Raw genomic sequence first — 21,813 nt, forward strand, 5'->3', positions numbered from 1 at the left:
GGTCAGATCGGGAGACCTTGGGGGCCATTCAACTGGCCCACGACGACCAATCCACTTTCCAGGAAACTGTTCATCTAGGAATGCTCGGACCTGGCACCCATAATGTGGTGGTGCACCATCTTGCTGGAAAAACTCAGGGAACATGCCAGCTTCAGTGCATAAAGAGGGAAACACATCATCGTGTAGCAATTTCAAATATCCAGTGACCTTGAGGTTTCCATTGATGAAGAATGGACCCACTATCGTTGTACCCCACATACCACACCAAACCATCACTTTTGTTGTTCCAACAGTCTTGGAGGGATCCATCCAATGTGGGTTAGTGTCAGACCAATAGCGGTGGTTTTGTTTGTTAACTTCACCATTCACATAAAAGTTTGCCTCATCACTGAACAGAATCTTCTGTGTGAACTGAGGGTCCTGTTCCAGTTTTTGTTTTGCCCATTCTGCAAATTCTGTGCGCCGATCTGGGTCATCCTCGTTGAGATGCTGCAGTAGCTGGAGTTTGTAAGGGTGCCATTTGTGAGTAGCTAATACCCGCTGAAGGGATGTTTGACTAATGCCACTCTCCAGTGACATGCAGCGAGTGCTACGCTGTGGGCTCTTGCTGAATGAAGCTAGGACAGCCACTGATGTTTCTTCATTAGTGACAGTTTTCTTGCGTCCACATTTTGGCAAATCCAACACTGAACCAGTTTCACGAAACTTAGCAAGCAGTTTGCTAACTGTAACATGGGAGATGGGTGGTCTCGTAGGGTGTCTTGCATTGAAATCTGCTGCAATGACCCGGTTACTGCGTTCACCAGATATCAACACAATTTCGATCCGCTCCTCACGTGTTAACCTCTTCGACCTGTCAATGGCTGTGAACAATGAGACACTTATAGATAACTCATGAAAGAATACATTTACGTTGAAACCAAGCACACCATTGTTTTTCTTGTGACATTACCAATAAGTTTGATGTGTCACATGGCCCTCTTCCTATTGAAAAAACAAAAGTTGTATCCAAGATGGCCGACTTCTAATTGGCCCCCATGGTCACCACCCATCTTGAGGAGTTTGCCCCCTCACATATACTAATGTGCCACAAACAGGACTTTAATATCACCAACCATTCCCATGTTATTACGGTGTATCCATATAAATGGCCCACCCTGTAGATGATTAATTTTAAATCTTAGTGGCGGCCGCCATTGGCGCAAACTGGAGTTTGGCTGAGCCGCGCTATGAGTGTAGAGTGTAGCTGGACTATTTGAAAGCAAAATAACAGGTCTTTGAGGGTCAGAAATCTGGCTGATAAGCAAGTGGTCAAATACGTGACACAGTAATTCACAAATAAATTGTTCAAAAATCATACAATGTGATTTTTGGATTTTTTCTTTTTAGATTCTGTCTCTCACAATGGAAATGCACCTATGCTGAAAATTGTAGACCCCTCCATGATTTCTAAGTAAGAGAACTTGCAAAATCACAGGGTGATCAAATACGTATTGACATCACTGTATGAGGGGAAGCAAAGAGGGTAGACAGGCCTTGACCAGAACTGTAGGAATGGGGTCTCGCTGACAAGGAGAAGGTTTTGAATTACAGATGAAATCTGAAATATCAGTGACAGAGGGAAGTTGGAAAGCAGAAAGCAGTGTGATGGGAGTGGAATTGCAAATGAAGAGCTACATGGAGGAAGATCCATGCTGAGAAAGTCCAACTCGATTGGGGCCTGGACAGGTGATGCAGGTGAGGCGTGACAGCAGCAGCTCGCAGTGGGCTGCCGTCTCCATGTTTATGAACATGTTTACCTGCTGTTTACTTAACCACACGGTTAGTTTTTCAACTTCAGGTTCAGAAACATAAAAAATGGGTTTGGTTGTGAATTTTCACATTTGGAGCCCTTAGAACTTTTAAATGCTTCACACTGACATAAGAACTCATCAGTCCATTTTCATTATCCATACACTCTTCAGGAATCCTTAAACCAACTTCTTCATCGACTCAGTTTGTGATCTTAATGTTGCCACGGTAAAAAATCTCTGAATAATCACACTCATCGTGTGTTTTGATCTACTTTCTGTGTGTCTGTCCTTCCAGTCGGAGCCCGTTAGGATCCAGATCCAGGTGCCTCCCAAACAGGAAGTGAAGCCTGGCTCCGCCACCCAGCAGAAGTCGGTCACTCAGCCGCAAGTGAAGCTGTCAGCCAATGGCAGCGTGAGCAGCACTCAGATTATCCACATCCAGCCCGTGGTTGGTCAGGAGGGTCAGCAGTTCTTCCTGCAGCAGAATCCTGGAGACCCGCCCATCCAGCTGCTGCTACAGAGCCCCGCCCCCGTGGTCGGCTCACTGCTACCATTGGTCCACAAGCTGACAGGCCAGACGGCATCAGTTGCCTCCAGCGTAGGTCAGAAACCCACGGCAACACCAATCAGAGTGTCCACGGCACCCACTGTTAAGACCCCAATCCCTTCAATAATTAAGACTCCACCCACTACTGTGGCTAAAACTGTTAGCTTTCCATTAATTAAAACACCTGCTAACGGCACGATGACTGCTGCCCGTAAAAGTCCCATTAAACCACCTGTCACAGTCACGACAGTCCCAGTACAGACCGCCGCGCCTGCTGCACAATGTGTCACGGTGGCCACGCCCTCTACAGCCCCTCCCACTAAGGACAGAAGTGAGCAAAAAGAGAAGGAGAAGAAGGCAAAGAAGAGGGAGAAAAAAGCAATGAAGGTCCAAACCCGGTCCGGGCGGGTCTCCAGACCACCGAAGTACAAAGCCAAAGACTACAAGTTCATAAAGACAGAGGACCTCGCCGAAAGTCACCAGTCCGACTCAGACGACTACTCTGACATGAGCGTGGAGGAGGAGGACGGCGAGGGCAGCAGGAAGGATGGCGCCACGCCCGGCAGCTCCCTCACCTACAGCCACAAGTCTCGGTCCCACCGCTGCCAGACCTGCGACAAGGCCTACATCGGTGCTGGCGGCCTGAACCGCCACTACAAACTGAACCCGACCCACGGGGAGCCAGAGCCACCTGGCGACCCACCGGGGAACACACCGCACCCCCTTCCAGACAACAGCCAATCAGAGGAAACGGCAACAGTCGGCGTCAATGAGGAGGAGGAGGAGGAGGAGAAAAATAAGGATGACAAACCTGCGGCCACGGCAACAAATAAAGTGAGAAATCATCCACCAATCACAGCAGAGATCTGTCATCCTACAGTTTATTTTCTTATTGTCTGTACAGTTAATAAGCTGTTAACTAACCAGCTAATTATGGCTGGTTAGCCCTTTCTGGAGATCAAACATTCAGGATAATAACAGCTGTCGACAGTAAGCTGACTGTTGTCCGTCTGCAGGTGGAGGGGGGTCCAGCAGCAGCTGTAGGACTCAGAGGCCTCCATCATCGGGGCCCCGGCCGTCCCCGAGGACGAGGGCGAGGCAGGGGGCGGGGACGAGGGCGGGGACGGTCACTGGGGCCGCCTCCTAAGGTGAGATTGCTCATGGAGTATGAAAGTGATGAACGGCTGCCGGTGAGAGTTCATGTTACAGCTAGCCGGTCATCATCGTTCCCAGACTGTGAAAGTGCCGTCGCTGTTCTGTTGTAGTTGAAGGACTTCAGCTTTTCAGCTCTTTGTTCTTGTTCAGGGAGAGAAATTTGCTCCCTGCAACATTACAGTCGGGCTCAATGTCTGCAGTGGAGAGCACACAGGTGACACTGCGAAGCAGAAGCTTCTTCCTCTTTGAGTGAAGAACAAAACTCCAGCTGTGACTCAGTTCATTTTTACTCCTGGCACAAACAACTGCTGCTTTGTAACCCGCTTCAGTTCACTCACTTCACCTTGCGTGTGCTTCAGAGGTCCCTGGCAGAGAGTGCACTGCTGCCTGCTCCTTTGTCACTTCACCTGGTGTTCCAGGTGTGCTTTATCCCAATTCAAAATAGAGCTGGGCGATATAATATTTTCTTCATATCACGATATGTTTTTTTTTAAATTTCCAGGCGATAACGATATCTATCACGATATAAACCAAATAACTATATTTGTAAGATTTAAATGTGCCGTTGCTCACAAGTAAAATGTGAAATAATCAGCAGCTTGTTTTGATTTAAATATTTATTTCCCATAATAAGTTCAACAGGGTAGATGTACTTAAGGAACATGAGACTTTTTCAGATAGATAAAGGCAAATATTGCAAACTACACAAAAGGCAGCCGCTAAAGCGTTTACGTTTCAAAATAGAACAAACGAAACAGACTAAATTGTCAATTCCACTTAGAAACAAAATATTAATTCTAAAAATAAATCTTAGTTTGTTTTACAGAAGAACAGACAAAACTGACTAACTTTTGTCAATATCAAATAAACTGAGAACTAAAAGGAAATTCTCAATCTCCCCTCGTTGTATAGCTTAGCTTTTCAAACAGTTTTAACAGGTACTTTAGTCTGACAAAAGACGAATGACGAATTAGTGCTTCCAGTCAGAGCCTGAGCATGCACCGCTTTATTGTATTTCCAGACTTGCTTTCGGCACATTTACAGTGCACGCTACTCTGTTTTTTGTCAGACTTGAAATAGCTGAAATACCTTCACACTACGGAACTTCTTTGGCTCTTCCGTTCGACAATCTCTCCGCATTGGAACCATCATCGGTTTTCTCTTCGCTCACGCTCAGTTGATTTTTCTCTAGTCGCCACACTCGTTTCCTCCATTACCCGGGCGGCACGGCGGCTGGCTGCTTCCCAAACAAATACACATGTGCGGCTTGGCACTTGTGCTGTACGTAACAAGTCACGTGACGCTGCGGCTGTGATTGGTTTGGCTCTGCACTACTTAATTTGGATTGGCTGTTCTTTTTTTTTTTTTTTAAGAGGACAAGAGACGAGGCCTATCACAATAGTTAAATTTTTCTATCGAGAAAAAGTTATTTCGCAACACATATCGTGATCGTTCTATCGCCCAGCTCTAATTCAAACTAAAGTACTTTCATCTCTCAGAAAACTCACATTTCTCAGAAACATGGGCTCTGACACATTTACAGTGAAGCTGCATTCATGCACGCACAGACACACTTGAATTGAAAAAGGATAAATCTTGCCTTCAAAATAAAAGCAACAAAGTAGTATCGTCCTACAAAATGGCAAAACACAGTAATCATTCTTTGTACGGTGTCTGCGATGGGACAAACGGCACAATATGCGACCTCACGCGCTGTCGGGGATGCTTTGCTGTAAATAGACCTTTGTTCAACTCTTATTAGAGCTTTGACTACATCTGTCACTTGTCCAGGTGAGCTCACCTGTACAGTAGTTTGCACAGAAACCTCGTCCTGCTCTGTTAGCACTCAGGTGAATCTGATTGCTCATTTTTCGCAGGTGACTGTGGGCCTCGTGAGTAGGAGAGGTCGTCGTGGTCGACCTCCAAAGTTGGGTGTTACCATGGTAACAGCAGAGCAGCAGGTAGAGAGAAGACGAGAGCGTCTAGAGGAGGTAAGGTGGAGGAAGCAGCTCCTTTCAGAGTAAAGGTCTTCAAAAATATTGATTTATGTGTAGTCACCTAATGCGCTAACACCTGAGTGTCCTATCACGTCGCTCACAGGTGGTGGAGCAGTGCGAGGATGAGGAGCTGATGGACATCGTTCTTCCTCGTCTGACCAAAGTGATGAGTCTGTGGGAGCTAATGCTGGCAAAGGTACGCACACACGAAGGACAAACCTTTATCCACACCTGCCAGGATCTGTGACATCATCAGGGGCTCAGAATCAGAATACTTTATTAATGCCAGAGCAAATTATGTGAGCACAAGACAGTGGAGCATGTTATTCCAAACAGCTGACAGTTTAAACTGAGCTGCTCTCTCATCGCACTGACTCTTATTTTCTCTGTAAATGATGTGCAGCTATTGCAGTGTATCATGTGCCCTGGCTGTTCCAGGTGGAGCGCGGCGGTCCGGGTCGAACTCATTTCCCAGACATTTACCGTGAGTTCGAGTCCCTGCAGGCTCAGGTGAGGCAGGCCGCCCAGGATTACATCAGCAGCCCGCAGGGTGGAGCCACGCCCCTGGAAATCAGGAACATAGAGGTGAGGCCCATGCTGACATCAGAACGCCTGTTACAAGTGGACCCTGCGGCGTACAGGTGACCCAGACCGTGCTGTGTTTCAGGTGGCCAGGTCTCTAGGGATCCTGGACGAGGTGAACAGGATGAAGGTGGTTCCTGGAGCGTCTCCTGGCTCCAGTTCAACAAATAAGAACGTGCGATACATGGAGGTAAGCACACCTGCATCCAAGTTGTTATAACAAGATAAGCCTACGTCCCCGCACGGTCGGGCGGTCAGTCTAAGCAGCCAATCACAGCTTTAGAGTCGTAGCTGACAATGAGGTCGACCACAGCTTCTCACTGAGGTTTACCTGAAGATTAGAGGTACGGTTCTAATCCGCATCAGTCTCCTTCCCAGAACTCTAAGATGCTGCCGCCATCCAAGAGGTTCAAGATGGAGAACAGCGTCCCCGTGCATCACAATGGCCTCGAGACGCCAAAAACAGGTATGGCCGGAATGTCCTAATCTACAGCTAAATTACAGATAAAACATCTATCTCTGCTTTCTTAATCTCTCTGCATGTCGTCCGACCAGGTGGGACCGCGGTGACCTCTGTCACCCCTCTGAAGTCCTGCTCGGTCTCTGTCGCTCCTCTCGTGATTCCAGAGGGAACCAGACTGTTGACAGTCTCTGCTGACTCCTCCAGGTGAGCTGTCTCTACCTCCTGTTTGCTGAGTACATGTGCGTGGTAGCCACGCCCTGAGGTGACGATGTGATCACAGGTTACCTGTGAGGTCAGGGTTTCCGTAATGTGGCGAATGTATTTTTACTCGGCCATTTCTAGAAAATCGAGTTCAGGTGAGGTCACTTGTGGAAAGCGCTCCTGTCTCACTGCACTGCAATGTGTTTCTCACAGCTCCTCACAGGCCCCGCCCCCTGACACCCCTATGGAAGTGACCCCAGGTGAGGACCATGACGTCCACCAGGATCAGGCGTCAAGCTCGACAGACATCGGACCCCGGGTGACGGAGCTGGAGAAAGCTCTGGGTTCAGGTCCCAGTGACCCCACGAACACAAAGTCATCTGAGCCCACCCCTACAGCCGGATCTGTCATCAACCCTGAATCCAGCCTGATCCAGACTCTAAGCCCCTCCCACCCTGAGTTGGGCCCCACGGAGGCCAAAGAGGTGCAGGAGGGCGAGGAGATCTACATCCAGACGGAGGGGCTGACGGTGCAGCTGGCAGAACCGGGCTCAGACGGGATTGTGATCGTTAACGGGCCAGATGGAACCACCATGCACATTCAGACCCCGGAGGGCGTGCCGCTGGAGGCGGTCCAGGCCCTGCTGGGCATTGAGGCGTCCGACGGAGCCAAAGCCCCCCAGTAAACACCTGGACCGGAACCAGCACCTGGTCTGTACCACGCTGACTTGTAAGGTGGAGTGAGGCAGTGCTGCAGACAGACGTACCTGACACCATCCTGCACCTTCGGCGCCCCCCTCAGGTTTCTGCTGGACTTTACAGCTGTAGTAAACACTGCCACCTGCAGGGGGCGCCTGCTCTGACTCCGCCCTGCTGAGGACAACAGGACGAACAACTCCGTTAACCTGACCCCAGACCGTACCTGGAAACTTAGGTCCGGTCATTTCTGGTTCAGACTGAAGCTCCTGTTGATGATGTTCGCCATGACTTCAGAAACCAGAGGGATGGCGTCATGGCGACAGGTGGTTTCACCTTCATCCAGGTGCAGTAGCGTGTTCTGCAGACTCCGGGCTCTGTACAGTGCATCTGATTGGCTCGTTTAGTGCCACCTGTGATGATGTCATCAGCAGCCTCCCTGGTTTCCTGGACTCCTGATTGGCTGTGAATGTGTAAACTTTGTGTCTGGACTCGTTGACCGTGAAGTGATCCGTTGGATGTTCATATGTAGATAAAGTTTAAAAAGTTGCACTATTTTATTACTTTTTATAAAATTCACACAACACGTTCTCCAAACGGGATGAGAACATTCGGAGAACCGACACGAGAACAGAGGGAAAAAACGTTGTCCTGTTCGAGTGTTTCCTGTTCCTCCCAATAAACTAAGCTGAACTCCACCCACCTCAAAGCGTCTGTGTTCTCACGCACACACCTGTCAACCCTCTAACCAGGGATGTCCACCTTGTGCTTCCACTGAAAATTTAAAACACACACAGCAGATTTGAAACAACTTTATTGTACACTTTTCATGTGTACAAAGACCTCCGTCTTTATTTCAGGCACATAAACACATCACATCCATAAAGGGCGGGCTGTGGGCTTCAGCACCCAGACGCCATCGCTATAGGTGGCTCATGCAGAGTCTGACCAGGTGTGTCGCTTCCGGTTTGAACAAACTTGCCATCAATCCGTGATGTAACAAGAAAAAACAAAAACGCTTCAAACATAACATCGCCACGGCAACCAAACCCTTGAGCGGGTAAGTTCTTTGTGGAGATGTTTAATATTAATGATGTCATCAGAATTAAGCCACACAAGTACAGGTGAGGCGACAGGTGAGCTCCGCTGTGCTGATGACAGGTCACGTGTTGATCAGTTTATTGCCTGTGATCTCAAACAAAAAAGGGGCTGAGTGAGTCTCCTTCATCGAGGTGGAGCCAGGGTCACACCTGCATCAGGTTTAATGGATGATCAATAGAGTCACTCATCAGTCTGGCGTTCCTCTGTTGCGACTCTTTCATGTGCTTCATCTCCAACAGGGCTGATGGTCTCACAGTGGGCGGTGCCCAGTCTCCAGCAGCAACGCCTCCAGCCTGAGTCTGCTCTGCGTGGGAATGAACGGCTGATGGAGCCAGCAGGACAGAAAGACCATGCAGAGGTCAGAGGTCACCGTGTGAGCCACTTCCTGTAGGATTGTCTGCTTTAAGAGGAGCTCCTGACGGAACGAGTCGAGCAGCACCTGAGAGATTTCACCTGAAACACAAATTAAACAATCACCCAAAGGGATCACAGCATGCAGCTCCACGACAGGACAGGTAGTGTGCTGCCTCACTCAGGGGCACGTTACAGGAAGCAGGTTCAGTTACAACTGAGTCTTTTAACCTCGAGATGAGGGAGAAAGAGAGTTAACGTCGACTATGAGACAGTAACCATGGTAACACTGAACCTAACTGTATGCTGGCAGGTATTTTTTGCCTGACTCCTCCCCTCCTGCTGCACCTGAATCAGCTGACTGACCTCAGATTCATGAAGTTGGAGCTCGGGGGAGACAGTCTGCAGAAGTCTTTACAAACGCTGAAGTCTCACATTTATGTTAGTTTGTTATTTTTGTGTTTAGCACGAAGCTCTGACAGTCAATCAGTAATCAATGTATCAGGACAGAGACAGTGATGACATCACAGATCTATCATCTCCGTGACTCTATGGACAGTGACGCTGTCAGTTTCCTACATTGCAAACGTTTACTGTGTTACACTCTAATCACCGATCGATCATTTATCATAGTCACCGCTGGAGAATATCTGAGTGAAGATGAGCTCAGATGACTTTTAGACTCTTAAACTGAGACCGTGACGTTTCAAGGCTGCCGCAGACAGTCTGATTGTAATCGGCAAAGTTATTATCGTTAACGAAATAACGAAAACTAGAAGTGAAAAAACATTTTTGTTAACGGAAATAATCTTAGTTAGTTTTCCTTTTTTTGTTTTTAACTGAATTTATAGCAAAAATGTGTTTAGTTTTCATTGATGTGTGCGTGTCATACAATAGTCAAGGGTGAAAATGAAGTTTAGTTTCCAGGTTTTTTTTCTTGCCGTGTCTCATTATGCCAGCAGGTGGCAGTACGTTAGTCGAGTCGTCTGTGCTGCTCCGTCCACGCGCAGAATCGTGTCAGGAGAAAGCGCCAGAGTCCAATTTGGGATTACTTTGTGTATGACTGTGTTTTGGATAAAGCAAGTGTCTTGTAGTGGAAAGAGACAAATTATGAGGGACATTTCTAAAGGGAAAAAATCCCACAAACCTTAAAGTGCACTTGAAAAGCTCACACAAGAAGACTAACCTAGCTTACCTTGAGAAGGTAAGGGAGCACACTCAACCCTCATCCCCAGAAAACAGAAGCTAACCCCAGGCAAGGCAGCGTGATGCATCCCGAGACAACAGGACGGGGATATCTACATAACTGTGTGAGTCAATTGCCTTCAAAAAGTTTATCAATTCACTTGAACCAAAATTACGAACACGCGGTGCTGCAAGAGTTAATAGTCTCATTGGGGCCAAGATATACATTTTATAGTTGCCTGGTATCAATGGTTGTTCATCTGCCTTTATTTATTTATTTTTTATTTATTTATTTATTTAAAGAACCCATAGGTGGGAATGTGAGTTGTCTGTCTCTGCGTGTTAGCCCTGCGACAGACAGGCGACCTGTGCAGGGTGCAGGGTATGGTAGCTGGAATAGCAACATACCCAAGGATAAGCAGAAGAGAATGACTGATATGATGAAACTGGGATTTTGTTACACTTAATTATTGCAAACACAACTAAAACTATAACTGAAACTAATCAAAACTAAACTGAAACTAAGGATTTTCAAAAAAATAAAAACTAAACTAGCAAACAATTGGTAAAAACTAATTAAAACTGATATAAAATTGAAAATCTGAAGTCAACACTAAATCAAAATAAAAACTAATGAAAATTGCAAAACTATTAAAGCCCTGGTAATCGGATTACATTTCAGTCCCTGAATGTCATCTAACCACATTTTAAAGGTTCCGAGTCTGAGCCTCGACATGTTTGGATCTGCTTCAAGGAATCGCAGGCTCCGGAACAGATCCAAAATGGATTCGGATCACAGATTCAGACCGAATCCGGTTCCAGCTCATCCCGCGTGGCTCTATTTGGATCGTTTACAGCTTCTGCATCTCTGACTTCAACCTTCTCTGCTCAGCGTGCGGGCAGCTGAGTGAAAGCTGAGCCACATTTGTCTTTTATCGTTGGAAACTTTGGTGTTTTACTCAATGACTGTCAGACAGCCATCGTTGATCATGAAGTTGATATGAGATCAGATTATAATTGTTGACACAATTTAAGCATTTTTATCCTATAATGGCAGAATTAATGGAATTTGTTAGTGTTAGCAGAAACCGCAGCAGAAACAATTGAATAAAATCTGAGTAGAGGGCGGATCTGGCTGGAGGCTGTTGCTATGGGCAACTAATCTCACAGCTCCATCAGTAAACTGTGGCTGAATCATCGGATTTAAAGTGAAACGTAAAATTAAGATTAAGCTTCATCTGACCAGTCCTAGCTGCTACACGGTTTCCATCAGCCACGCTGCTCACCAAACTCGCTGGTGCTCCAGCTGTGAAACAGAGGAGTTTTTCTTCCTTCGGCTCCAAACTGAAACGCCTCCAGATCCTCTACTCCACGCTGTGATGTCATCAGACGAGCCATCTTCGTCACCACAGCAGCCTGACAGGAAACAAGAAATGATGTCACACAGTGTTAGAGGTCTTGACGCATGCTCGATGAGCCAGGTAAGCGAATCCCAAAAAGTTGATTCTGTCACTTGGAAGAGTGACGAAATGTTTCTCCCACTGAAAACGCCGCGTCCTCATGAACAGAATCAAACCTGATCAGCCTATCAGAGCAGAGCTCCTTCATCGGTCACATGATACGTGTAAAATGCTTGTCATATGAGCATGCTCAGAGGCTCCAGCAGAACACTGATAGCCTCCTTCCTGATTCCTGTTATTGATTATTATCTTGCTTGATTAGCTCTATCTGGGAGTTCAGGTTTAACTGATCCAGCTCACTCAGAGAAAGATGGGAAAAGGTGAACCTGATGATGGCATCACTTTAAATCAACAAACTGAGATTCAGTTTAACTTCGTAAAGCAGTTGTGCGCATCAGCCCAAGGAGGAGGAGCCTTAATCTGTGTCACATGCTCAGTCAAGATCAATACTGATCAGCTTTTGTTCAGTGGTCAATAAAAGCTGTTCTCACTTTCTTTTGAAAGGTCTGTGTGAGCTTTTACTCTCCGCACTCAGATTGTTGATCACTGATGGAGCTGCTCTGTGTGTGTGTGTGTGTGTGTGTGTGTGTGTGTGTGTGTGTGTGTGTGTGTGTGTGATTATTGATTGGATTCTGAACCAGTGTTTTGTTTTTGTCTCTGAAACTAAGTGTAAATAAAGTTTTTTGAAGCTTCACCATTTTGTCAACGATTTCCTGCAGTTTGAGACATTTGTCCTGCAGCTCGGAGGCTCCGCCCACGTGCTGTGATGAGGAAGAGGGTGGAGGCGATGAAGAGTTGTTGAGCAGCAGCTGATCGCTCTGAGCACTGAAAACAGATTTCAGATCGATCAATCACATGATCGATCAACACCTGGCATTCCTGAAATCATCAGTAAACTGACCGCCTCATGTTGATGATGCTCTCCACCGCCATGAAGCCATCCTCATTCAACCTGTCCCACCGCAGCATCATGTTGTGCCAGTCGGCAGCGTTGTCTTTGATCTTTCTCGCACTTCCTGTGATCGCAGCAGACTTCCTGTTTGCTGACGTCACTGAGATGTCACCTGAAAACAGAGTCACGTGATTTTGTTGTTGATGGTTTTAGTGACAGAGCGTGCAGGCGACACAAGACAATCCATAAAACCTGCGTAAACCTCGGTTCTCAACGTGCAGCTCGCCGCCTCACAGCGGCCTCTGTCACTTCCTGTGATCTCACAGCTCAGAACGTGACAACATTTCTAAACTTTTTGTAAAAAAAAAAAGTCATTTAAAAAAACAAAAACAAAAAAAAAAACATACAAATGTCAAAAATTTTAATAAAATGAAGTAAAGCAAATTAAAAACAAACAAATATGAGCGGCTCCTCGTCACTGACCAATCAAAGACATGATGCTACTTTAACATGTGCAGCCTTCAGGAAGTCACCTCATTGCATCATTCAGCTGTCAAAGGTCAACCGTAACTAACCCTAACCCACCATGAAGCCAGTCCAACATATCCAGGATTTCTTGCCTTGTCTGGCTTCACTGACCTCATCCACTGCAGCCAGAGGTCACTTCATCCAGCTAACTCAGGGTTTACCTGACTTTAGCTGGGTCAGGGGGTATTTCACCATGGTAACGCTGCCGGTCTGAAGCGATAATGATTCCTGCTGGTCAATAATCGATATCAAGCTGCCCACCTTTATGGTCCACGTGACTCCAGGCAAAGGTGAAATCCTACAGGGACCTCAGGTGTATACATATGACGTCACTCTTTGTTGTCGTTTTGGTCTCTAAGCTCTGACCCTGAGCGCGTGATCGCTGATTAATAACGGAAAGGCTTCCGCCAGTCAGCTGATACCTTTTGCTGCGCGTGCCATCGATCAGCTGGTTAGTCACGTGTGGATCGATTATCAATCACCCACCTTCCATCTGATCGATCAGCTCCGACCAGCTCCACCCGCTCAGCTTCTTCTTCGGCGGTTTTTCTTCCAGTCGTCTTCTTTGACCGCGGGTGTCTGGTTTCCGGTCTCGGCACTCCTCAGGTAAACTCACCTGTGCGCGAGAAGCAATGTTCTGACTTTAAACTGATTTTCTGCTCTTACACGTGACTGACGATGCAGCCTTTTCAATTCTCTGACATGCGCAATAACGTCTGAAACTTACTGGCCGTGACGTCAGCACTGGGACCGGATGTTGTAAGTAAGTGTCACTGCGCCTGCGCTAACACTGGGACTGCCGTACTTTTACTGACTCTCTTTTTCTGTGGAGATCTTTTAAAATCTGGCGATAATCAATAATATCACGCAGGCGCAGGCAGAGTAAGAAGAACTGTTGGAGCTGACCATAGACACGATCTCAGCTAATCAAAAAGGCGGTGTTGCGGCTGTGATGACGTTAGGGCCGCTGCTCAGGTAGCTCCGTGATCGATTATCGGAGGTGAGAGATGGCGCTGCAGCTTCCGGCCGAGTTGTGGCTGAAGGTGTTCAGCTTTCTGTCCTGGAGGGACAAACTGAGCATGCGCTGCACCTGCTCATACTTCAGACACCTGCTGGATAAGTCCCGCCCCTTGTGGAGGGGCTTCAGCGTGGTGCTGCAGAACCTCTCGCGCTATAACCGCTCGTTCTGGCGTAGCCTGGCTCAGAGGCACGTGGGCAACGTGCTGCTGCGCTCAGGTAAGAGGAAGCACCTGAAGCAGCTGCACGCCTGGCTACCGTCGCTCTGCGGCCTGCGACTGGACGACTGGAGAGAAGGGGGCGTGGATGATCTCAGACTGTTCCGCCAGCTTCAGCGACTGTCCGTCACTTCCTGTTCCATTCCGCTGAGGAACCTGGACTTCCTGTTTCCTCTGAGTCAGCAGCTGACGCAGCTCAGCCTCTGTAACGTGCAGCTCACCTGTTCTGCCTCTCACCTGTTGGCCACCGTTGGTCAGTTGACGTGTCTGACCTCGCTACTGCTGCACCACGACGGCAGCCTAAGGGTCCCGTCCCTCAGCGGTGTCCTCGCTCACCTGAGCGAGCTCACACACCTGTCCTGGACCATGATCACCTACAGGACACTTCCACACGACTTCTTCAGCCCCGCCCACCACACAGGTTGGCACACCTGGATCAGTCGCTCGCTGAGATATGTAATAGTTAGATTATTGATCTTGATGGTTAGGCACTGGTGTGTTCTGCCTTCCTGCTGACCTGCCTCACCTCTGAGATGGAACAGAGACAGGCGAGATCAGACGTCACATGGCTCAGGTGTGTTTTATCGTCCTGCAGGTGACGCCGCATTGCAGCTGCTGGACTTGCAGCTGCTGAATTATGACGCCGTGGTGACACAGGAAACGCTGCAGCCTTTGTCCCGCCTCCGTAGCCTGTCAGTGTTCCACCTGTACTCCGTACCTGGACCCACCTGTCACCTGCAGACGTGGCTGACGTCACTGCCACACCTAACCAACCTCAGCATCCACGGTGAGTGTCTGTTTCCCCCCTTCGTATTTGTCTATCTGAGCATCTCTCTTATGTCTGCATATTCAATAGGAGGCCACCCCCTGGCATCGTACGCTGACTTCCTGCCCACCTCGCTGCTCAGCCTGACGCTGTGTGTGGACCTGCAGCCCAACGACCTGCGGGTGGTCTCCGCCCGGGCACCGCAGCTTGAGCATCTTCACCTGGAGCCCTGGAGCTCGTCATCCGACCTCATCAGACTCCTCCCACAGCTGTTCCCTCATCTGAAAACGCTGCGGATAAGGTGAGCCCGACACGTCACACGCAGTGTCTCTGTTGTAAGTGTCATGATGATTTCCATGGTAACCTGCCGTCGCTGTTTCAGGCACCAGCACGTGTCTGACGATGACTTCCTGCAGCTGCAGCGACTGCGGCGCCTAGACACTCTGGAGGTTCTGGACTCGTACTACAGACCTGACCCGAGCGACCCAAGCCGGGTCATCTTTGAGCCGAGTCCTCGTTTGCTGCGGCTGACTTCTGACCTGCAGAGACTGACCAATCACAGAGTCAGAGTCATCACCAGCTCACATGGAGACCTGCTCAGCTGCCACTGTGTCTGACCAGTCCATGGCTGTGTCCCAATTCAGGGTCTGCACGCTTGAAGTACGCACACTACGCGTACTACGTACGGTGTGTACTATAAGTACGAGAAGTGTGGAAGTGAGAGGCTTGTGAAATGGGACGGTATACGCATAGTCGCGCTGTTCGGGTTGCCTAGCAACCATGAAACTAACCGTGAGAAACGGTACATACAGCTTTGTGTGACAGAAATGAAGGAGAAAAAATGTTTTGTTGGTCATTCATTTTTGTCATGACATCACTTTAGTTGAGTATCTGAGGCTGAGACCACGGGACTGTAAAACATGATTGTTGGGCTTCATTTCTGTGCTGAACAGTCATTTAAGATTAGTTAGTAAATAACAATTAGTTAATGTTGTTCATGAGACTAAAGTCAACTCACTGTGGTAATGTAAATATAATATGGCCAATATTATAGTATTGTCAGATTATTATGAGATATATATATATATATATATATATATATATGGCTTTACAACCAAGTTAACGCTGAAAGTACAGACATCACTAATGTCACTTTGCCGACATGTGGCCAACAGCAATGTTTTAATGTTCTTCATTATTAAACATTCGCACATAAATTCTTGACATCATATTCAGTACTTACTTTTGACAGTTCACTCTTCGGCCGCTCCCTTCTGCCATATTTCGCGGCAAAATTATCCACACCCACCGCCGCACTATGAATTGTGGGATATATGGGACCACGAAGCATGCACCGGGCCGCGCTTGATATTTGGGGAAATCGACGGCGCATTTGGAGTATGCATTTGAAGTACACTTCCAATTGGGACAGCCGTCGCGTGGCGGTGACGTAATCACACTTAAAATGCGTACTTCAAGCGTGCAGACCCTGAATTGGGACACAGCCAGTGAGAGTCTGCCCACCGCGATCAAGATGTAAAACAAAAGGTGGGCCATCGCATCACCTTCAGCTTACTATCCAATTGGCTTTCAGGATCAGCCACCTGGGCCCAACAGAACCATTCATTTATTCTTTCACCTGCGGCTTCCTCACAGATACGATACGAAAGAAAGGACGACATCATCGACATCATCATCACAGGGGGAGGGGACACGGCCGGTTCAAAGCTTCTGTGTAGTCATGGTTACACTCAATGATATGGTGAGGGTCCGGCCGCAGCTGCCGTTATCACTGCTGCATTCTGGGTAACGCTTTGGTAATCAATCACTTTATTGAACCTTTGATTTCAGACACTGAATGTGTTTCGGGACTTTGAATCGGTTGATAAATAAAAAGTTGTTTGTTTGTTTTTTATTTGATTTATTGCAGGGTTTGAACTTTAACCTTTTTCTGAGGTCACATGTCATATTTGAATCTTTTGAATAATGACACGTGTTTTCTTCAAATGTCAAAATAAAACTTCTTCCTGTTTTGATTTATTTTGTCTGGATTTTTTTTTCTGCTTCAAAATCCAAACAAATATTTGAAACAAAAAAAACAACACAAGACTGAAAAACATTAAAAACCAATAATTAACTACTTACAGATTTACTAATCAGACTTATTGATCTTCTGTCTATTAACCTAACCGGAGAGTTAGGGTCGATTCTTTGTTCAACTGGCTTGGCTGTAGCTCAGGTGGCAGAGCAGGTCAGCCACTAATCAGAAGGTTGGTGGTTCGATCCCAGGCTGCCTCCTGGCTGCATGCCAAATATCCTTGGGCAAGATACTAACCCCATGTTTGCCTACTGGTGGTGGTCAGAGGGCCCGGTGGCGCCAGTGTCCGGCAGCCTTGCCTCTGTCAGTGCGCCCCAGGGTGCCTGTGGCTACAACCATCACCAGTGTGTGAATAACTGAATGTAGTGTAAAGTGCTTTGGGGTCCTTAGAGACTTGAGTAAAGCTATACAAATGCAGGCCATTTACCATTCAACTACAAGCAAGCAATTTATTTATATAGCACTTTCAGATCAGCCCCAAGCTGAACACAAAGTGCTGTACACTTGACATGCCAGAAATGATACATTAAACATGTTAAAAAATAAGAAATAACAAAATAAGCTAATTATTAAAATGATATTTAAAATAATAAAATTAGCACAAATAGCAAAAACAATAATAAAATAGTATAAAAATGATGATGAGAATTACATTTAAAACAATAAAATCAGGGTCAGACTGTGTCATGAGCCAAAGAGTAAAAATGGGTTTTAAGACGTGTTGTAAAAGTGGACAGTGAAGGGGCCTCTCTAATGTGCTGGGGCAGAGAAGGCCCCGCCCCCTCTGAGCTTCCTCTTGGACCTGGGTACCTCCAGGAGCAGACCTGAGTTAACTTCAATAATTACTTCCTCCAAACCATCAACGTGTCTTTTAGACCCCATTCCTACAAAACTGCTCAAAGAAGTCCTGCCATTAATTAATTCTTCGATCTTAAATATGATCAACCTATCTCTAATAATCGGCTATGTACCACAGGCCTTCAAGCTGGCTGTAGTTAAACCTTTACTCAAAAAGCCATCTCTAGACCCAGCAGTCTTAGCTAATTATAGGCCAATCTCCAACCTTCCTTTCATATCAAAAATCCTTGAAAGAGTAGTTGTCAAACAGCTAACAGATCATCTGCAGAGGAATGGTTTATTTGAAGAGTTTCAGTCAGGTTTCAGAGCTCAGCACAGCACAGAAACAGCTTTAGTGAAGGTTACAAATGATCTTCTTATGGCCTCTGACAGTGGACTCATCTCTGTGCTTGTCCTGCTAGACCTCAGTGCAGCGTTCGATACTGTTGATCATAATATCCTATTAGAGCGATTAGAACATGCTGTAGGTATTACAAGTACTGCGCTGCAGTGGTTTGTATCATATCTATCTAATAGACTCCAATTCGTGCATGTAAATGGAGAGTCCTCTTCACACACTGAGGTTAATTATGGAGTTCCACAGGGTTCAGTGCTAGGACCAATTCTGTTTACATTATACATGCTTCCCTTAGGCAGTATCATTAGAAGACATAGCATACATTTTCACTGCTATGCAGATGACACCCAGCTCTATCTGTCCATGAAGCCAGATAACACACACCAATTAGTTAAACTGCAGGAATGTCTTAAAGACATAAAGACCTGGATGGCCGCTAACTTTCTGCTTCTTAATTCAGATAAAACTGAGGTTATTGTACTCGGCCCTGAAAAGTTTAGAAATATGGTATCTAATCAGATTCTTACTCTGGATGGCATTACCTTGGCCTCCAGTAACGCGGTGAGGAACCTTGGAGTCATTTTTGACCAGGACATGTCCTTCAACGCACATATTAAACAAATATGTAAGACTGCTTTCTTCCATTTGCGCAACATCTCTAAAATTAGAAATATCCTGTCTCAGAGTGACGCTGAAAAACTAGTTCATGCATTTATTACTTCCAGGCTGGACTACTGTAATTCATTATTATCAGGATGTCCAAAAAACTCACTGAAAAGCCTTCAGCTAATCCAAAATGCTGCAGCAAGAGTCCTGACAGGGACTAGAAAGAGAGAGCATATTTCTCCTGTTTTGGCTTCCCTTCATTGGCTTCCTGTTAAATCCAGAATTGAATTCAAAATCCTGCTCCTCACATACAAGGTCTTAAATAATCAGGCCCCATCTTATCTTAATGACCTTGTAGTACCATATCACCCTATTAGAGCGCTCCGCTCTCGCTCTGCAGGCCTACTTGTTGTTCCTAGAGTATTTAAAAGTAGAATGGGAGGGAGAGCCTTCAGTTTTCAGGCCCCTCTTCTGTGGAACCAGCTTCCAGTTTGGATTCGGGAGACAGACACTATCTCTACTTTTAAGATTAGGCTTAAAACTTTCCTTTTTTCTAAAGCATATAGTTAGGGCTGGACCAGGTGACCCTGAATCCTCCCTTTGTTATGCTGCAATAGATGTAGGCTGCCGGGGGATTCCCATGATGCATTGAGTTTTTCCTTTCCAGTCACCTTTCTCACTCACTATGTATTAATAGACCTCTCTGCATTGAATCATATCTGTTATTAACCTCTGTCTCTCTTCCACAGCATGTCTTTATCCTGTCTTCCTTCTCTCACCCCAACCGGTCGCAGCAGATGGCCGCCCCTCCCTGAGCCTGGTTCTGCCGGAGGTTTCTTCCTGTTAAAAGGGAGTTTTTCCTTCCCACTGTCGCCAAAGTGCTTGCTCATAGGGGGTCATATGATTGTTGGGTTTTTCTCTGTATCTATGAAGCGCCTTGAGGCGACTTTTGTTGTGATTTGGCGCTATATAAATAAAATTGAATTGAATTGAATTGAATTGGGTAAGGACAAAGAAGCTCAGAGAGGTAAGTTGGGGCAAGACCATTTAAACATTTAAAAACAAACATGAGAATTTTAAAATGAACTCTAAGATATACAGGCAGCCAATGGAGTGAAGCCAATACAGGAGAAATCTGCTCTCTCTTTCTAGTCCCTGTCAGGACTCTTGCTGCAGCATTTTGGATTAACTGAAGGCTTTTCAGGGAGTTTTTAGGACCTGATAATAATGAATTACAGTCGTCCAGCCTGGAAATAATAAATGCATGAACTAGTTTTTCAGCGTCACTCTGAGACAGGATATTTCTAACTTTAGAGATGTTGCGCAAATGGAAGAAAGCAGTCTTACATATTTGTTTAATATGTGCGTTGAAGGACATGTCCTGGTCAAAAATGACTCCAAGGTTCCTCACAGCATTACTGGAGGCCAAGGTAATGCCATCCAGAGTAAGAATCTGCTTAGATACTATATTTCTAAGATTTTCAGGGCCGAGTACAATAACCTCAGTTTGATCTGAATTAAGAAGCAGAAAGTTAGCGGCCATCCAGGTCTTTATGTCTTTAAGACATTCCTGCAGTTTAACTAATTGGTGTGTGTTATCTGGCTTCATGGACAGATAGAGCTGGGTGTCATCAGCATAGCAGTGTAAATGTATGCTATGTCTTCTAATGATGCTGCCTAAGGGAAGCATGTATAATGTAAACAGAATTGGTCCTAGCACTGAACCCTGTGGAACTCCATAATTAACTTTAGTGTGCATTTACATGAACAAATTGGAGTCTATTAGATAGATATGATTCAAACCACTGCAGTGCAGTACCTGAGCACCCACAGCGTGCTCTAATAGGATATTATGGGCGACAGTAGGGCCGGGTATCGTCAGTGATTTCTAGAATCGATTCAATCCACAATTCGATTCGGGGAAATTTTGCCTCAGACAGAAATATTACAATTCAGCTCATGCATCAGTACATTTCCATATTTTTATATCTATAAAAAGAACGCTGACAATTGTGAGACTTTATCACAGAAAAACATCTAGGTGATTTTCCTGGCCTGGGATTTTATAAAAATATTCTGCAGTAGATCAAAAACAAAAGAAAACCATGAATCAGCATCTGAACCAAGGGCATAGATTTGGCATGGACGGAAGGGACGTGTCCCCACCAGCGATCCAGCGATTACTGAATTGTCCCCACCAATAATTTGATCTCTTCGAGTAAAGAAAAACAACCCGATAGAAAGAAAAAACGATCTGTCAGCGTCTCATTCACCCAGCGGTGCAGAAAGAGTTAAATTACTTCTCTACTGGAGTCCTACGTCATGTGACAAATATGGCCAATGTGATTGGCTGAGCCTTTCAGGGAGCTCTGTTTAGTTTTAGCAGCGGCAAACCTGCGCTGCGAGGAGGACGGCGGCAAAAAGGAAGAATCTGGATTTAAGAAAGTGTTTTTCAAAGAAACCTGTAAGTCACTTAAAGCAAAGCTCACTCATAAAATGTGTCCGTCATAATAACGTTACAGGCTATGCTAGGTTTTGGCGCACATCAGTCTAAAATTGTATGTAACCATGAATAACGTGTTTTATAAACTAACTGCACAACATGCAGCACTATTAGTTCTCTCAGTCTCAGAGCAGCATTTCTAATTTTGATTGAAACTGTCAGAAAACAGCAGCCTCGAGCAGCCAGGATATAAGTTTACAGAGGCTGTTAAATAATTTCATCCTAATGGCACTGACATATTCATAGGAATAGTCACGATTTTGCAAATATTCCACCTTGTAGTGCAGTTTGCACAAATTGTTGTAAAAACGCACTCACCCTACAAACATTACTGATGAGTCAAGATCTGCACAAAGTGACAGAAACACTGAAGCAGCTCCACATTTTATTCTTATTGTCATGTATGTCCTATTTGTCAGGTGACAGAAGAACCAACACAAAGCTCAGAGAGTAATGGTGA

The 21,813-nt window shown here is 46.1% G+C and overlaps 3 protein-coding genes across 9 annotated transcripts in view; 2 read left to right on the forward strand and 1 right to left on the reverse strand.

The window, feature by feature from the left end:
* znf839 (zinc finger protein 839) overlaps window positions 1-8,621 on the forward strand; it is an 11,880-nt gene extending 3,259 nt beyond the window's left edge. The window contains exons 2-10 of the mRNA XM_086275211.1: window positions 2,089-3,174; window positions 3,357-3,488; window positions 5,373-5,486; window positions 5,596-5,688; window positions 5,931-6,077; window positions 6,160-6,264; window positions 6,453-6,540; window positions 6,630-6,741; window positions 6,952-8,621. Coding sequence (XP_086131337.1) covers window positions 2,089-3,174; window positions 3,357-3,488; window positions 5,373-5,486; window positions 5,596-5,688; window positions 5,931-6,077; window positions 6,160-6,264; window positions 6,453-6,540; window positions 6,630-6,741; window positions 6,952-7,423 — 2,349 coding nt within the window. The 3' untranslated portion in view covers window positions 7,424-8,621. The remainder of the gene's footprint in view (window positions 1-2,088; window positions 3,175-3,356; window positions 3,489-5,372; window positions 5,487-5,595; window positions 5,689-5,930; window positions 6,078-6,159; window positions 6,265-6,452; window positions 6,541-6,629; window positions 6,742-6,951) is intronic.
* Window positions 8,231-13,935, reverse strand: cinp (cyclin dependent kinase 2 interacting protein). 5 transcript variants are annotated; one of them, XM_086275217.1, is made up of 6 exons: window positions 13,678-13,935; window positions 13,373-13,566; window positions 12,432-12,594; window positions 12,226-12,355; window positions 11,357-11,486; window positions 8,231-8,987 (listed from the first exon to the last, which is right to left on the reverse strand). In XM_086275217.1, exons 2-6 carry the CDS (start codon window positions 13,389-13,391, stop codon window positions 8,785-8,787), a joined length of 645 nt encoding a protein of 214 aa, XP_086131343.1. In that variant the 5' UTR covers window positions 13,392-13,566; window positions 13,678-13,935; the 3' UTR covers window positions 8,231-8,784. The 5 variants fall into 5 exon arrangements, with proteins under 5 accessions (XP_086131343.1, XP_086131345.1, XP_086131342.1 ...); XM_086275219.1 differs by lacking the exon at window positions 13,678-13,935 and having other exon boundaries at window positions 13,437-13,671; XM_086275216.1 differs by lacking the exon at window positions 13,678-13,935 and having other exon boundaries at window positions 13,373-13,671.
* Window positions 12,390-16,991, forward strand: LOC147306500 (uncharacterized). 3 transcript variants are annotated; one of them, XR_015126427.1, is made up of 4 exons: window positions 12,390-14,606; window positions 14,781-15,252; window positions 15,334-16,499; window positions 16,608-16,991. XR_015126427.1 is itself a non-coding variant. In XM_086275214.1 (4 exons), the coding sequence occupies exons 1-4, from the start codon at window positions 13,958-13,960 to the stop codon at window positions 15,566-15,568; spliced, it is 1,287 nt and encodes a 428-aa protein (XP_086131340.1). In that variant the 5' UTR covers window positions 12,395-13,957; the 3' UTR covers window positions 15,569-16,991. The 3 variants fall into 3 exon arrangements, 2 of the variants coding, with proteins under 2 accessions (XP_086131338.1, XP_086131340.1); XM_086275214.1 differs by having other exon boundaries at window positions 12,395-14,606; window positions 14,781-14,972; window positions 15,042-15,252; window positions 15,334-16,991; XM_086275212.1 differs by having other exon boundaries at window positions 15,334-16,991.
* The last annotated feature ends 4,822 nt before the right edge of the window (window positions 16,992-21,813 follow it).

The sequence above is a fragment of the Aulonocara sp. 'chitande type north' Nkhata Bay genome, linkage group LG19 (assembly GCF_057382095.1).
Source record: "Aulonocara sp. 'chitande type north' Nkhata Bay isolate Kocher_YH1m ecotype deep benthic linkage group LG19, A_spYH_male_GT1.1, whole genome shotgun sequence".
NCBI lineage: Eukaryota > Metazoa > Chordata > Actinopteri > Cichliformes > Cichlidae > Aulonocara > Aulonocara sp. 'chitande type north' Nkhata Bay.

Excerpts from the sequence above, each read along its gene's own strand:
- LOC147306500 (XM_086275212.1), top strand. The coding sequence starts at position 13,958 with ATGGCGCTGCAGCTTCCGGCCGAGTTGTGGCTGAAGGTGTTCAGCTTT. Across the intron at positions 14,607-14,780 it reads CAGCCCCGCCCACCACACAG|GTGACGCCGCATTGCAGCTG; the intron begins GTTGGCACACCT and ends ATCGTCCTGCAG. Across the intron at positions 15,253-15,333 it reads CTGAAAACGCTGCGGATAAG|GCACCAGCACGTGTCTGACG; the intron begins GTGAGCCCGACA and ends TCGCTGTTTCAG.
- cinp (XM_086275217.1), bottom strand. Across the intron at positions 11,487-12,225 it reads AGGAAATCGTTGACAAAATG|GCTGCTGTGGTGACGAAGAT; the intron begins GTGAAGCTTCAA and ends GTTTCCTGTCAG. Across the intron at positions 8,988-11,356 it reads CTGGAGCACCAGCGAGTTTG|GTGAAATCTCTCAGGTGCTG; the intron begins GTGAGCAGCGTG and ends TTTGTGTTTCAG.